We start from the raw sequence: 16,078 nt of genomic DNA, 5'->3' as shown, positions 1-16,078 counted from the left end.
TTCAGTAGCGCCGTTTGTGCCTTGTGGATTATCTGGGGTTCAAACAAACTTCAAACTGGCTTAGTCTTTTTAAGGTAGGGTTTCATCTTTCATCTTTCCTCTTTATATATTTTTTATCTTAATTAAAATTGAAAATAGGTCGGGGCTTAATAGAAAATTCAAAATGAGCGTCAGAGCTTAATTCCTCTCTTTTTCATTTGTTTAAATTGGGAGAACGGCCCGTTCCCACCCACGTTATGTTTTGTTAATGAAGTCAATTACCAAAATACCCCTCTTTAAATATGAAATTATTAACATACCCTTAACTATATATCAAATTTGTCCCTCCAATTTTTTATTAAAAATAATGTTTTAAATCAATGAAAATCCATTAGATTTTTTAAATTACTAGTTTATCCTTATAGTTGCTACAATTAAACTGACATTTATATTTAAATTTTGTCAATTCAAACCCAAATAAAATAATATATTAATAAGAAATTTTGTCAATTCAAACCCAATGAAAACAGGGAATTCAATACAAAGAAAACAACTTTTCCAGTTCCTCATTCATTTCTTAAAATCCAAGTTTTGCCGTCACCCTCCTACTTTCTAGCTCCTTCAATTTTGTTTTTCCTTTGCTTTTTGGATCTTCAAAACCTTCTTCACAATCTTTTGCTCTTCCACCAAGAAACTTTGAGTTTGATGTATTATTTTCAACCAAAGTTACCATCTTTAGTACCTCTGCAACTGCCTTAGGAGGGTAATCTCCATTTAATTTAGCATCAACGCATTGCTTCACCTTTCACTGAATTTTTGAGGTGCCTGAAACAATCCAGAACTGCATACAAAGCAACTTGATTGAGGCTTTCATCACACGCCAAATAAATGACTAGAAGCAATAAGCGAAATTCACCACCCACTTTCATCACATAACTTCAGCCAAAAACCACTATATGGAGTAGGTAAAATCTAATAAAGAATGTCATGAAAGATATGTTCAACGTCTATGATAGACAACCTCCTTGAACAAACCTCTATAACCCAAATGGGAATTCCAACTTTACATAACCAAAGCAACCATAAGAATTTTGTGACATAAAAAACAATATATTACTCAACAATTTACCTTCCTATGGCAATTTTGTTGGGCCGAAAATCATCACATTGTAAGTACTGCATATTATCCTTCGACGGTGAAGCACTTATCCCGAGAGCTGTATCCAAAAACAACAAAATCAACTCCATCGAAACCCAACCAAACAAACCTAAACGCACATAACTCAAAATAGGGAGAAAGAGAGCGTAACTTTGATGATTCATCGGAGGAGATTAATGTTAGCCATTGCTGAGATCTCGATTCAGTTGTTGCAGAGAAAAAATGCTAATAGGTTCTTTTTCTTACGACTTCTTTTCTAATAAACAGAGAGAGTCAAAGAATTTAATAAGCTGAAGAGAGTGCAACAAAGTCTTATGCAAGGCTCACATAAATTGACTATCTTGCCCTTCTTCAGAACAGATTTTCCTAATGAAACATACCGGTGGGTGAGAAAGTATCATTTTAAAACTTAATGGGTGGGAAAATGTTGTTCTCCCCTTTAAATTTTGTTAAAAGTACCCAACATGCACACGTATAAATAAGTTTTATAGTCAAGTGCGACAATATTTACTGACTTATCATGTCAGCTTCTGGTTGACTTTTGGACAGGAAATGAAGGAAACAACTTCAGACATTCACGATGACTAGATCTACCATTACGGAAAATGGGGTTACATCTGGCATCACATTTTTGTCTGTTATATGTGAAGCCTTATGCGACATCGTTTTGACTTAAGCCAAGACTTCATCCTGATCGTTGGTTTAAGGATAGATCTGATAGCTAAGGACTTAAGTTGGGTCAAACCTATAAAAGCAAAGGTCCTTTCAGTTCGCAAACGACATGTTTTCTCTCTGTTTGATACCTCTCAAAGTTACCATATTAGGGTTCAAGATTAGGGCTTTGTGTGTTTGTAAATCTACTGATAATCTGTCCATTGAGTCGTGTTTCTTAGTGGGGTGGGAACTTGGTGTAGAGTTCTTAGTACAGATTGTAGGTTTATCTTTGTTATTCTAAAGCCAATTTTGATCTTGATTGAAATCTTGTAAAGGGAAGAGAGTTTGAGGGTTGTAACCTTTCTTGATCGTAATAGTAAGTGCAGTGAGCATCCATATTCTAGAGCTCAATGTGGATGTAGCTTGTTCAATATTAAACAAGTGAACCACGGTAAATACTGTGTGTTGAATTTGTTTTGGTTTGTGTTGATTGTATGTTTTGGTTGATGTTTGCTTGATTTGAGTGAGGAGAAATTACAACAGTGGTATCAGAGCCAAAAGTTCTAAGGTGTATCTAGGTTTAGAAATCATTTAATTCTTGACGAATTCCAAAATTAGGGTTTGTCAGTTTTTGGGGTTTTTTCGATTTAAAGGTTCCTAGATCATTAAGACTTCGAATCTTGCTGAGTCTTGAGATTAATTCGTGAGATTAGGTCACAAACACAAGGGATCAATGAAATTCGTGCAAAATCAAAATTAAGGTTTTGTTAGGATTTGCGGTTTTTTTTTAATTAGGGTTTCGAATCGTCCTGACTCTGGTCGAATTGGTTAGTCTGAGTCACAAACACGAGTCAGGGGAAGAAATCTTGGTATTGCCTAGGGGCTGTAGTAGTATTGTTACTTTCGTCTTGTTTGATAAAGTTTAAGGGTATCTCAGCTGGAAAACCAGTAACCGCCTTAAAAACTGTCTGGCAGTACTTGGCAACCTTTGGTATAACAATGCCACGTACTCCTTAGACTGTCGTGCCCTGTCATTATAATACAATGAGCACTACTCGTATGGAGATCTCCCAATACGATGGGAAGATCGATTTTAATACATGGAAAAAGAAAATGAAGGCCTTGTTATCTCACAACAAGGTTGGAATCGCACTGGAGAAAGATGAGTCCAAATGGCTAGAAGAAAAGAAAAAGAAAAAGGAAGAAGTGGACGAAGAAGCATACAACTTGATCATTATGAACCTGTCAGACACCGTGCTGCGAAAGGTGGATGGTGTGGAATCTCCAATTCCACTCAGGGGTAAACTCGAGTCTATATATGCTCTTAAATCTGCTTCTAATTTAGCTTTCCTGAAAGGCGCTTTATTTTCATATAAAATGGACATAGCCAAATCCCTAGAAGACAATCTTGATGAATTCTTAAAAATGATCCTAACCCTAAAAGGTACTGAAGCCTTGCTATGATTCTGTTAAATTCCCTACCTGAAGAATACTTAGTGGTAAAGAATGCACTCCAGTATAGTGGGGCAATACCTAGTGTGGACCTGATTGTTTCTCGACTAAAATCTAGGGAATTAGAATTAAAGATCCAGAAGCGTAATGGTAGCAATCTGTTTGTGAAAGGGAAAGTTGAGGTTGGACAATCTAGTAAAGATACTGGAAAAAACCATCAGAGAAATGTAGGCTTTAAAAACAAGAAGAATAGTAAAGGAAATGGTAGAACTAAGGGGGAATCTAGGAAATGTTTATCCTGTAACAAGGTAGGACACCTAAAGAAAAACTGCTATGTTTGGATTAAAAAGAACAAACAGAACAGTACAGAAACAAACCTAGCCAGCTCTAGCAGTAACCTAGAAATATCAGAAGCCTTTACCATTTCTAATACATCTAAAGGCAATGAATGGGTGCTAGACTCAGGCTGTACCTTCCATATGAGCCCTAACAAAGACTGGTTTCAAAGACTTAAAACTGGGGAACAGGAAACTGTTTTTATGGGGAATAACCACTCCTGTGAGGTTCAAGGGATAGGGGATATAACCATTAAGCTGAATAATGGTAAGTTAGTATTACTAACTAGGGTCAGGTTTATACCTGAACTAAAACGTAACCTAATTTCCTTGGCAGGGGCGGACCCAGCCCCTTGGAGGGTAGGCCTACATCATATTAAAAGTTTCAAACTTTCTCCACTCTTTTCTACATCCATCTATTTTTTATGATTTTATCCCTAAAATTCTTTATTCTCTTATTCACTTTCTTTATGTTATTCGTGCTTAAAAATTTCAAAGATTGAAATTGTTGAAGCTTTCACTCATCAAGGTGCCACAATTAGCTTCGTTTTCTGTTTTCTCAATTTTAGCTATGTGTATTGCTCATTTCATTTTAGTTTATTTTAGAATTGAATCATACTTATTTTTTGGAGGTTTTTTTATTCTAATTTGATGGAAAAATGCATGGATCATGTGAGTTTGTTTTGTGTTTTGTGTTTAAGAATGTTCCTTCTTTCCCAAATTAAACCTTAACTATATTTTACTAAACATTATTCTTCACCCTTCACCCACCACTTTCCTACATTTCAAACGTCACCGTTTAGCTGTTCAAAATTATTAAAGAAGTTTGAGTTATTATCTATGTTTATACTAAGAAAATTTTCCCTTTTTTTATTAATTCATATTAAAAGACAAGGCAACGTTAACTTAATTTAAGTTTTGGTTGACTTTAACTTAGACTAAGCCTGATCAAAGTCATGAAAATTTATATTATAATATTTGAAAGCCACAAAAATAAATAAATAAATAAAAGCAAAAAAAAAAAGAGAAATAAGAAATTTGTGTAGAATATTTTTGGTGGATTGTGATTGTTATAAACTCTTTTAATTATATTAGATTTAAGTAGATCGTTAGATTCTCATCGCTTATTTAACAACGGCTATTTGAACAACGGGTCTTCATCCATGAGCTCCTACTACCACTAGCACCGGTTATTCCACATCACCTGGAAGGGAATCAGGTAAGGCAGATTCTAGAACAGCGGTTGATTCAATACTTTTCTTTCTGTGCTCGTGGCTATCTTTACTAGAATGAATGTGCAGTTCAGTTCTAAGCCTTAGGGCTAAAAGATTAGCAGCTGAGTCAATAGCAGCAGTTAGTAATTAGATTTCAAACAGAACACTAGATACGAAAACAATAAGAATTCATACCCTAACTACCAGCTCATTCCTTTCCTTCTAGCCTTTGAAAGCTGTCCAATCTTTCTTCTCTTATTCTTTCTCGAGTTACAGGGCCAAACCATTAGAGTGACTTTCTCTTATATAAGAGAGACCAATGATAGATGTAACACTAACCCAATCTGGAAAGTGGAGTAGAATCAATCAACTGGCATACTGTTAGGCATAGCTTGAATCTAGCCTACAATCCCTTCTATCTTCTCTTAGGAAATTGATAGAAGAAGGGATTCCTGATTCAATTGAAAGTGGTATTTTTGATTGAATTCAACCAAAGCAGGAATTTCTTCTCTGACAGAAACAATTATAATAAGTGACTTCCTCTGTCAAAGCTATTATTCCATGCCTTCGAGGGGCCTTTTCCTACTCCTAATAAGTGAAATCGACACTTTGATTTTCCCGGGAATTTTGGCATAGATCGGATTTCCTTTCCTACGAGACATCGAAATGTGACATTTGAGCTTTTTCTCGGGATTTTTGGTATCAAGTCAATTTCCCTTCATAGACAGCCATTCAAATCGGACACGTTTCAAAAAGTCTTTTTCTTCATCAACAGTCAAGTCAGTGGTACCATCTCTAGTTCTTTACTACTATTGATCATGTCCGCTCTCTTCCTTTGATCTCTTTTCTACTCTAGGATCCCATCTCTCTTCGATTATTCAATTGAGAGTTAGCCGGCTTGTTCAAGAAAAAGCTCTTTCTTTTGGTGAATATCTGGAAATAATCGTTGTAAAAGTAACAGCTAAAGATGAATGCCCAGAATCTGCTGAACTTCTGGTGGAAGGTTTTCTGGAATTGAATCAGCTGTGGCACTGAAGAAGCTCATGCCATCTCGTTTGCAATCATAGGCTCTGGGACTGCTTGACCGATCCTGCGTCGACTTTTTTTTTTACTTTCTTACTGATCTGACTGTTCTCGAATGCCAGGGAAAGAAAAACTAGGTCCTATGAACAGCGGACGATCTGGGCTCTTTCCGGGTTTGGGTGTAGCTCCTCTCCTTCTTTTGTCTTTCCCTTCTCCTTCTTTCTAAAGACTCCGGGGTATAACATCTACACTCAAGATCTATGTTGCAGTCTTAGCGATGTTCCATGGGTGATTTTGGGATCAACCTTTTGTTGAATCATGATCTTGGGCTATTACTTTACAGTCATCTTTCCAAGGGACGGCCCCATTACTTTGGTATGGAAACTTGCCAGGAACTTGAATCGTTATTGGTCTAGGAGCACCTGATGGTTGAGGAAGAGACGAGCTCATTGTCTCACGATAATGAATCACTAAGGGCTTTGGCACAAGAGGAGATGGTTGACCCATTTCTGAATGGATTGTCTGACCGACAAGAGGTGCTTCTTTGTATACAGTGTTCACTAATTTCTCTCGACCGACAAGAGGTGCTTCTTTGTATACAGTGTTCACTAATTTCTCTCTTTCTCAAAAAATGATATTGAGTAGGCATCCATCATGTCTTGAACTTTACGTCGGAATCGCGCACATTTATCTATGGAGTGCCCCGTAACACCTTTGTGGAATTCGTAAACTTCTTTGGGATCATAACCGAGGTATCTAATGTCGGGATCCAGGAATTCCTACTGGATCCTTTCTGCCTTGAACGGAATCTTAAATATAACTTTCATCGGGAACTTCACTTCAGACAAATGCCACTTGCGCTGATAAATGGATTCCTCATCAATGGCATTAATAGCATTTCCATGATTCGGCAACGGGTTTCTGTTCACATCAGGTTCCCCTGTCAGCTTTGCGAAGTCGGGTCACAAAGCGTCTCTTAGAAACTGCACCTTCAGTTTCAGCGCAGTACATCGTCTTTTGCTTTCTTTAATTAAAGAGGTTTTTCCACATAAAAATTTTCTTGTGTTTCCTTGTGAATTGAATGTTATTTTCAAAATAATTTGCTCAAGGTTTTGCTTCTCATAGATTTATTCAAATGGTAAATTATTGTGTTGTTGCATTATTTTCTTTCAGATTATAAATATTATATTATTTCATTGGCTTAAAGTTTGGTGATTTTTAAAAAAATTTCACTAATGGTTTGACAAACAATGGCGGAGCCACAGAGGTCCCCCCGGGCAAAAATCCTGGGTCCGCCATTGTTCCTTGGGAACCTTAGATGAATCAGGCTGTTCTTATAAGGTTCAAAATGGGTGTATGGAAGTCTAAAAAAATGGAAATGTGTTAATGAAGGGTGTTAAGAAAAATGAGCTTTATATATTGTGTAGGCAATCCTATCCTGATGTTTCTAATTCTGCTTTATTATCTACTAACATATCTGCTGCAGCAAAATGGCACTTGAGATTAGGCCATATAGGCCAGAATGGGATGAATGCATTGAAACAGCAAGGTTATTTTGGTAGTGATGTTGTAACTGCTCTAGATTTTTGTGAAACCTGTATCCTTGGAAAACAGCATAGGATGAGTTTTCACAAAGGAACTCATCTTGCTGCAAACTATCTAGACTATGTTCATGCTGACCTTAAGGGTCCAGAAAAGGTGAAGTCACATGGAGGGAACATATACTTCCTCTCCATTGTAGACGATTACAGTAGAAAGGTATGGGTATACCTTCTTAGGTCTAAGGACGAAGCCCTAACTAAGTTCAAAGGTTGGAAAACCCTTGTAGAAACACAGTTAGATAGAAAGGTCAAAACCCTTAGAACTGATAATGGTTTGGAGTTCTGTAACTTAGAGTTTGACACCTACTGCCAAAATCAGGGGTTACAAAGGCATAGAACTGTCAGGGCAACCCCACAACAGAATGGGGTTGTAGAGAGGATGAATATGACTCTCCTAGAAAGGATTAGGTGTCTTCTGTTCACTGTTGGGCTACCCAAGACTTTTTGGGGAAAAGCCCTAACTACAGCTGCTTATTTAATCAAAAGAAGTCCATCCAGCTCAATAGGTTTTAAATGCCCCGAAGAGAGATGGTCTGGAAGGAAACCTAACCTTAACCACCTAAGGGTCTTTGGGTGTGCAGCATATGCACATACCAGATAGGGGAAGCTTGAACCTAGGTCCCTAAAATATGTCTTCTTAGGGTACCAGGATGGTACTAAAGGTTATAGGTTGTAGGAAAGAAATGCACCAGGAGTTAGGATCATAATCAGCCAAGATGTAGTCTTTAATGAGCTAACCTTTCCTTGCAAAGTGTCTACTGACAATGCAGGTAACTCAAGAACAGATCCTGAACTGCTTGATCAAACAAAGATATCACAGTTTGAGTTGGAGCCACAGAACCTGACAGAACACTTAGAATAACCTGAACAAACAGAACCAGAAAGTACCACACTGCAGAACATTGGGGACCAATATGAAGAAGATGAGCAGCCTGAGAACAATGATGAAGAACATAATGAGAACCTAGTAGACTACCAGCTAGCTAGAGACAAAGTCAGAAAGGAAATAAGGCCCCCAAACAGATACAGTTATACAGATTTGATCTACACAGCCCTTGTGGCTGGGGTAGAAACACTGAGGCTTGAGCCAGAGACATATCAGGAAGCTGTGAGTTCAAAAGATAGTAAAAAGTGGCTGGAAGCAATGAAGGAGGAGATGAAATCCTTAAGACAGAACAGTACTTAGACTCTGGTCCCAAAACCTACTGACCAGAAACTAATTGACCGCAAGTGGCTTTATAAACTGAAGGAAGGCCTAACAAGCTCAGACCCTCCAAGATACAAAGCAAGACTGGTGGCAAAAGGCTACATACAAAGGGCATGTATCGATTTTACAGAAGTTTTCTCTCATGTGGTTAAGTTTAAAACAATTAGACTTATGCTAGCTGTAGTAACTCAATATGACCTAGAACTGGAACAGTTAGATGTTAAAACTGCGTTTTTACATGGTGAATTGGAAGAGAAAATTTATATGAGTCAACCATTGGGGTTTAGGGATAGAAACCTGCCTGAGCATGCCTGCCTATTGCACAAGTCCTTGTATGGACTCAAACAATCCCCTAGGAAATGGTACAAGAGATTTGACTCCTTTATAGTGGGAATTGGGTTCATTAGGAATGCTTATGATAACTGTTTGTATTATGCTTACTTTAATAACATACCAACGTACTTACTGCTATACGTAGATGACATGTTATTAATTAGTAAGTCCAAACCTCAAATAGATGAATTAAAAAGCAAAATTAAATGCTGAATTTGAGATGACAGACCTAGGGTCTGCAAAAAGGATATTAGGGATGATGATTGATAGGAATAGAAAAGCAAATAGACTGAAGCTCCATCAATTTCCATATCTATAGAAACTGATATCTAGGTTTGGTTTGACTGATGCTAAAACTGTAAATTTGCCCCTAGCAGGTCATTTCACATTAAGCAAAATGCAATCCCCCAAAATCGATGTAGATAGGATTAAAATGGAAAAAATCCCCTACTCTAGTGCCATAGGATCAGTGATGTATTCAATGATAAGTACTAGGCCTGATCTTTCATTTGCAATATCTTTATTAAGAAGGTTTATGTCAAATCCAAGAATAGGGCATTGGGTTGCCTTAAAATGGTTACTTAGATACATTAACACTACAATGCATGTTGGATTTGATTATTGCAAAAGAACTCCTGCACTTGATCTTGTAGGGTATATGGATTCTAATTTTGCAAGGGATCGTGATTCAAGGAAGTCCACCACAGCTTACTATTTCACTTTAGGTGGAAATTGCATTAGCTGGAAATCCTAACTTCAACCATTAGTGGCACTGTCCACAACAAAAACTGAGTATGTGGCAGTAATTGATGCATTCAAGGAGGCAATATGGCTACAAGGGATTTTGAAAGAGATAAACTTGATGAATGGCCCTGTGATTGTGTATTCTAACAGTCAAAGTGCCATCCATCTAAGTAAAAATCCAGTATATCATGAGAGGACGAAGCATATGGATGTCAAGTATCATTTTGTCCGAGACCAGATTTCAAAGGGAACTGTCAGCCTGCTAAAAATTCCAACTGAAGAAAACCCATCTGATATGGGAACCAAAGTTGTAACTACTATAAAGTTCAAGCACTGCTTGAACATTCTTCACATCAACTGAATTCAAAAGAGCAAAGAAGGAGTATGAGAACTGCTTGTTGCACCTGTTGATTACTGTCAAAGGAAAGAATAAGGCTTCAAGGTGCAGATTGTTATAAGTGAAGCCTTATGCGACATCGTTTTGACTTAAGCCGAGACTTCATCCTGATCATTGGTTTGAGGACAGATCTGACGGTTGAGGACTTAAGTTGGGTCAAACCTATAAAAGCAGAGGTCATTTCAGTTCGCAAATGACGCGTTTTCTCTCTGTTTGATACCTCTTAAAGTTACCAGATTAGGGTTCAAGATTAGGGCTTTCTGTGTGTGTAAATATGCTGATAATCTGTCCATTGAGTCATGTTTCTTAGTGGGGTGGGAACCTGGTGTAGAGTTCTTAGTACAGATTGTAGGTTTATCTTTGTTATTCTAAAGCCAGTTTTGATCTTGATTGAAATCTTGTAAAGGGAAGAGAGTTTGAAGGTTGTAACCATTCTTGATTGTAATAGTAAGTGCAGCGAGCATCTATATTCTGGAGCTGAACGTGGACTTAGCTTGTTCAATATCGAACAAGTGAACCACGGTAAATACTGTGTGTTGAATCTGTTTTGGTTTGTGTTGATTGTGTGTTTTGGTTGATGTTTGCTTGATTTGAGTGAGGAGAAATTACAACATTGTCCATTATTTTCTGAAGCAATTTAACCACTTTAGTTGCCTTATCATTTCGTAAGAAATCTTGCATAAGAGTATTATATGAATTACATCTGGAGCACCTATTTTTTCCCATATCTAATAACAAATCATACATCTTCTCTACTTTAATTACCATTATGATCGCAAACGGACACGGGACAAGAGGTCTATATTGTATATGATAATACTGTCATTTTGGTCTAGCCTAGCTTCTTCGGACAAGACTGCAATCCGTCCAAGAAATACAGTAGCATCGGGTTCCATAGGGGGTAATATTACTTGCACTCTAACTAGATGAGAAATATGAGTTGACTTTGTGTTGATTTTTGCATCTGCTGAAGGTGTCTTCAAACTTTATGGAGGTCTTACACTAGTCGAACTGCATTCTCATGTCATATCTGGATGAATTTTGAGAATCTTTTTCTATTAAAATGAGCATCATTTTGTCAAACTTATTTTTCCATCTGATATGAAATCTAGTAAAGTTAAAGATGTTTGTGTGGAGGGAAACACGTGAAGAACTTCATTTTCAATCATCAAAGTTGATTTGACTTGCAGAGGAGAGAAAGAGAGAGAAAGAGAGACTGAAGTGAGATTTGATTGCATATATGCAGCATTATAAAGGAGTAATTGGACGATGTGTAGGAAGATTTGGTGGCATTTTGTAAAACCTTGTTGTGATGATAATAACTTTAATTTGGTGATTCTATCATCTTGGAAATTAAGAAAATTCTTACTAATTTAATCAATCGTAATGTTAGATTGATAACCCAATCTCATAATCTCGACATATCAACTCGTAAATTAATAAACGAGACTCATAACAAGCAGATAAAACCCATTTCCAAGCTGTCTAGTTGCAAACCACAAGAGGATTGTAAGAAAAATTATGAAATTGAGTTATGAACCTAACATTACTCTTTAATCAAAAGGCTAAATTGCTGAGTAGTAATGGTCAAGTCAATTGAGTATCAGGCGAAAATATAACCAACTGGACCAAATTATTCAGGAACTAAATCATGAAACAAATGAATACGACATGCATTGACGAAAGTTTTTTTCTCTCTTCGACGGTGAAATTGAGCACGGGAGCAAATGGTAATGCTTTTACATAATCTGTACAACTTAAATAGTTTACAACAGAGCTATGTTTGTTAAACTGCCAGCAGCAGGTGCACAAAGGGCAATGTGCAGAAAATAAACTTACAGTTGGGTGACCAATTTCATAAATTCATCCTCCTAATAAATACAAATCTCAAACTTAGAAGAAAACATTTCTCCACTGTGGAGTGAGGAATCAAGAAGAAAAAGAAACAAAACTCTGACCGATACAAGATGAGCCGTGTCAGCCCTGTAATAGGGGATTGTTCAAACAATTAATCTTGAGATGGCATATATATAGCAATTCAGTTAGCAATACTTCCGATTTTTTCTGTGAATTTTGTTGTTGCAGGATTTTTTTTTTTTTTTTTTTTCCATGGAACTAATAGAGGTATCCAAATAGCAGTTGCAGTAGAAGTCACTAAGTTTACAAACTGAAGTCAAAATTGCATTGATATCAACAAGAATTGGTTGCTTTGCACATCCTTTCAGATCACAGTAAGTTGAACAATCTTTCAAGCTTTCCAAAAAAAAATAAACAATCCTAATACAAAGAGATCAGAGATAACAACTTCTGAATTCAATTGTCAGATAACAGAGATTGAAAAACAGGTCAAAGATAACATCATGAATGTTGAAAATAATACATGTAACTAGACAGTTAAAACCTTCTCTTCTCCTTTTTCTTCGGAGTTGATCATCGTAATTTTGATAACATATCTATGTTGCATTAAAATTTCACTGCCACCAGCATCGCCAATTCTAATGTTACCACCAGTTAAAGCCATCAACAATATCACTGCCACCACCAAAAATCAGAAATGCTACTTAAATAACTCACCGCCACAACCAATAGACAGCCTTTGACAAAACTAAAATAACACACGGCACCATTATCGTGTTCTAGTTATTTGACTCCCACTACACAAGCACTTAATTCACTTCCATCACTCACTACCATGTTAAAAAGTCCAAACTTTTGTGTTTGCATTTGTGCATATGAGAGACCCGAAACCACTTTATTCTCCCCAATTCTTTCAGCAGCTGAGCATGGTTGGATGCCCATTCTGCAGCATTCTCTTTATTATATCCATCCCGAAAGCAGAATCCGATGAACTGTCAAGGAGTAATTTCTCATAAGACAAAGGCAACACATGCATCAACAACAATTTATCTTGCTACCTCAATTCAACAAAGAGAACGGATTATTTGGTTGATGGCATAAACAGAGAAAGCAGTAAAACAGATTACTATCATTTACATTATACACTATATTCGTTCATTTGCCTTTTTTCTTAAAAAAAATACATACAATTTCAGCTAACTTATTACTATGGTTGGGGAAAGGTTCCACATCTAATCAGAAGGTTGTGAATTCAGATTTGTTCCACATCTAATCAGAAGGTTGTGAATTCAGATTTCTTAGTTGTATGCGACCAATCAACTGTGTTCAGAGTTCAGACTTAATAGTTATATGCAAATAGCGAAAAGCCAATTATAAGAATAGAAGATAACAAAATTAAACCAAAGAAGATGCATATATATTAAAAGATGATCTAGGTTTACCATTTACTTAAGAAATTAAATATAAAATGTATGTCAAATATGCGTAAATGGAGCTTGTAATAACAAATCATATACTTTTTATAGCTTCCCTTCTTCACAAAACCCATGGATGAAGATGGAATATGTCACAACATCTAGCATTAGGCCTTTTTGAGGCAACTTGTAAAATATCTCCAAAGCAATTTCGATCATTCCATTTTACACAACCCATCAGTGAGGCTGGCAATTTTAAACTAGTAGTTCTCCAAGTACAAAAAAAATTTGCTACCTCAAAATATTATTGTAACTGAATCAGGTGCGGCATTATAAAGTTTCATCTCATCAAATAGTTTCCATGCATCTCCAACTTTGTTTGATAGAAAAAAACTGGTTAACAAAGTGTTATACGTAAACACTGTCTGTTTAATTCCCTTTGAAATCATTCCCATATAAAGACTGATAGCATTTTCTAATTTCCAAACCTCTTTGAATAATCAATTCCAACAACCAATTAGCTTCCTCTATCTTCCTCTCTTTGCAAAACCCACTTACCATTGTATTATACGCCAGCAAATTAGGCTGCAAACCTTGATCTGCCATCTCAACAAACAAGCCTTTAGCCTCCTCCAAATTTCCCACAAAACAACAACCGTAAATTAGAGAGTTAAAAACAACCACATCTGGCTTAATTGTCTTCCCCTTCATTTCCAAAAACAATTCTTTTGCCTTATCTACCAACCCATCTTTGCAAAGACCATCTATAATACTACCATAAGAAACAATATCAGGCTTGCAGATAACAACCCCTTCACCATTACCAGCAACCATTTCTTCATGCAATCTAAGCACAATGCTAGTGTTCCCTGTCTGACACAACCGCTTAATTAATGTCCAATACGTAAGCGCGTCACGCCTGACCCCAAACACAGCCATTTTCTTGAACAACTCCATAGCCTCCAAACTCTAATTCTCTAAACAAAAACCTTTAATCAAAAAAGTGAAAGTCACAACATTTGGTCTTAAACCCCGCCTAAAAATCCTCACAAAAACAACAAATCCATCAGGCTTACAACCCTTACTCTCCATAAAGATTAGCAGCTCCTTTGCATCATTAGATCTATGCAGCAAGCAATAACCATCCATCAAAGTTGTATAAGTAAATATGTCTGGTTGCAAACCTCTTTGAATCATTAATTCTAACAATCCATTAGCTTCCTCCATCTTCCCCTCCTTACAAAGCCCACTTATCAGTGAATTATATGTCACCACATTAGGCTGCAAACCCCTTTGAATCATTAACTCAAAATACCCATTAGCTTCCTCCATCTTCCCCTCCTTGCAAATCCCACTTATCATTGTATTATATGTCACCACATCAGGCTGCAAACCTCTTTGAATCATTAATTCCAAATACCCATTAGCTTCTTCCATCTTCCCCTCCTTGCAAAACCCACTTATCACTGTATTATACATCACCACATTAGGCTGCAAACCTTGATCCACCATCTCTTCGTGTATCCTAAGTGCAATACTGGTATCACCTGTTCTACACAACCCGTTAATCAAAGTCCCACATGTAATCACGTTAGGCCTAACCCCAAACACAGCCGTTTTCTTGAACAACTCCTCAGCCTCCATACTCCTATTCTCCAAACACAAACCTTTAATAAAAGAATTAAAAGTCACAACACTAGGGCTAGAATCCCAGCTCAAAATCCTCCCAAAAACAACAAAAACATCACAAACTCGACCCACATTGCAAAAGCAATGATTCAGAATAGTCAAAGTAATTAAATCTGGCAACAACCCCATTGAATCCACTCGCTTGTAAAGCAAATTAACGTCTTCATAAAACTTTTTCTTAGCCAGTGCTCCAAATAACCGGTGGAATGATGAAATTGGTGGTTTGGGTTGCATATGAATCATGTATCCAAAGAAATATCGTGCTTCATCAAGAGTGACATTACCTTCTTTACAATCATTTTTCAGGAATTTCTCAAGCTGGGTTACTTTAAGTGCTAAATATTGTGGAATAGCTGTAGTCACTTTACCTGGTTTTGTGAACAAAGAAGGAGAAGAAGAAAAACGAGGAATCAAGTTTTTGAGCAACATTTCAGTTGCGCCGTTTGTGGATTATCTGGGTTTCAAGCTAAACATTCACCTTTCGTTTTTATATATTTTTATCTTAATTAAAATTGAAAATGGGGGCTTAATAGAAAATAGGTGGGGGCTATTTAGCATCCAGTTATACTTAGGCTTAAACCACCATCTCACATCACTCTCTCACATCATAACGTGGCCGATGATGTGGCATTGTCATATCATCAAAAAGCCAAGCAATTTCCCCCCAAATTATTAAAAAAAAAAATTTTTTAAAAACCCAAAATTTCGTTTGCCCCTAAATCTAATCTCTCTCCCAAAACAAAATCATCTGAATCAAACTCTCTTCTTCCCCTAAATTAGAAATCTCTCTCAAAGTTGCCCTACAATTAATCTTCCACCACTGTCATACGTAACTCCTTTTCCTAAAAAATTTTTCTCTCCCAAAATCCAATTGAAACCCTAGAATGGAACTTGAACTCAGCACCGTAGTTTTGACGAGCTCATCAGCATAGGAACCAGCACGAATGGTAAGAGCAAAAGGGGCGTTGGGGTGGCATCTAACAACAGAGACAGAGGGCTGACGGATTATGGTCTAGCCC

General features: G+C 36.9%; 1 protein-coding gene across 1 annotated transcript; it reads right to left on the bottom strand.

Annotated features, from left to right (window-relative positions):
* Positions 1-13,799: 13,799 nt before the first annotated feature.
* Positions 13,800-15,488, bottom strand: LOC116116027 (putative pentatricopeptide repeat-containing protein At3g16710, mitochondrial). The gene is made up of 3 exons (XM_031402128.1): positions 14,765-15,488; positions 14,421-14,542; positions 13,800-14,339 (listed from the first exon to the last, which is right to left on the bottom strand). Exons 1-3 carry the CDS (start codon positions 15,486-15,488, stop codon positions 13,800-13,802), a joined length of 1,386 nt encoding a protein of 461 aa, XP_031257988.1.
* Positions 15,489-16,078: the final 590 nt, after the last annotated feature.

The sequence above is a fragment of the Pistacia vera genome, unplaced genomic scaffold (assembly GCF_008641045.1).
Source record: "Pistacia vera cultivar Batoury unplaced genomic scaffold, PisVer_v2 Contig76, whole genome shotgun sequence".
NCBI classification, from domain to species: domain Eukaryota; kingdom Viridiplantae; phylum Streptophyta; class Magnoliopsida; order Sapindales; family Anacardiaceae; genus Pistacia; species Pistacia vera.
The sequence above is the reverse complement of the archived record's forward strand: the minus strand, read 5'-3'. Positions and strand labels throughout refer to the sequence as shown.

What these genes read in the sequence shown, in the direction of transcription:
- LOC116116027 (XM_031402128.1), bottom strand. Translation starts at nt 15,488, where the DNA reads ATGTTGCTCAAAAACTTGATTCCTCGTTTTTCTTCTTCTCCTTCTTTG. An exon ending in GGAATTAATGATTCAAAGAG is followed by an intron (nt 14,543 to 14,764) that starts GTTTGCAGCCTG and finishes GTTTGCAACCAG; the next exon opens with ACATATTTACTTATACAACT. An exon ending in CTGATGGATTTGTTGTTTTT is followed by an intron (nt 14,340 to 14,420) that starts GTGAGGATTTTT and finishes TTAGAGAATTAG; the next exon opens with AGTTTGGAGGCTATGGAGTT.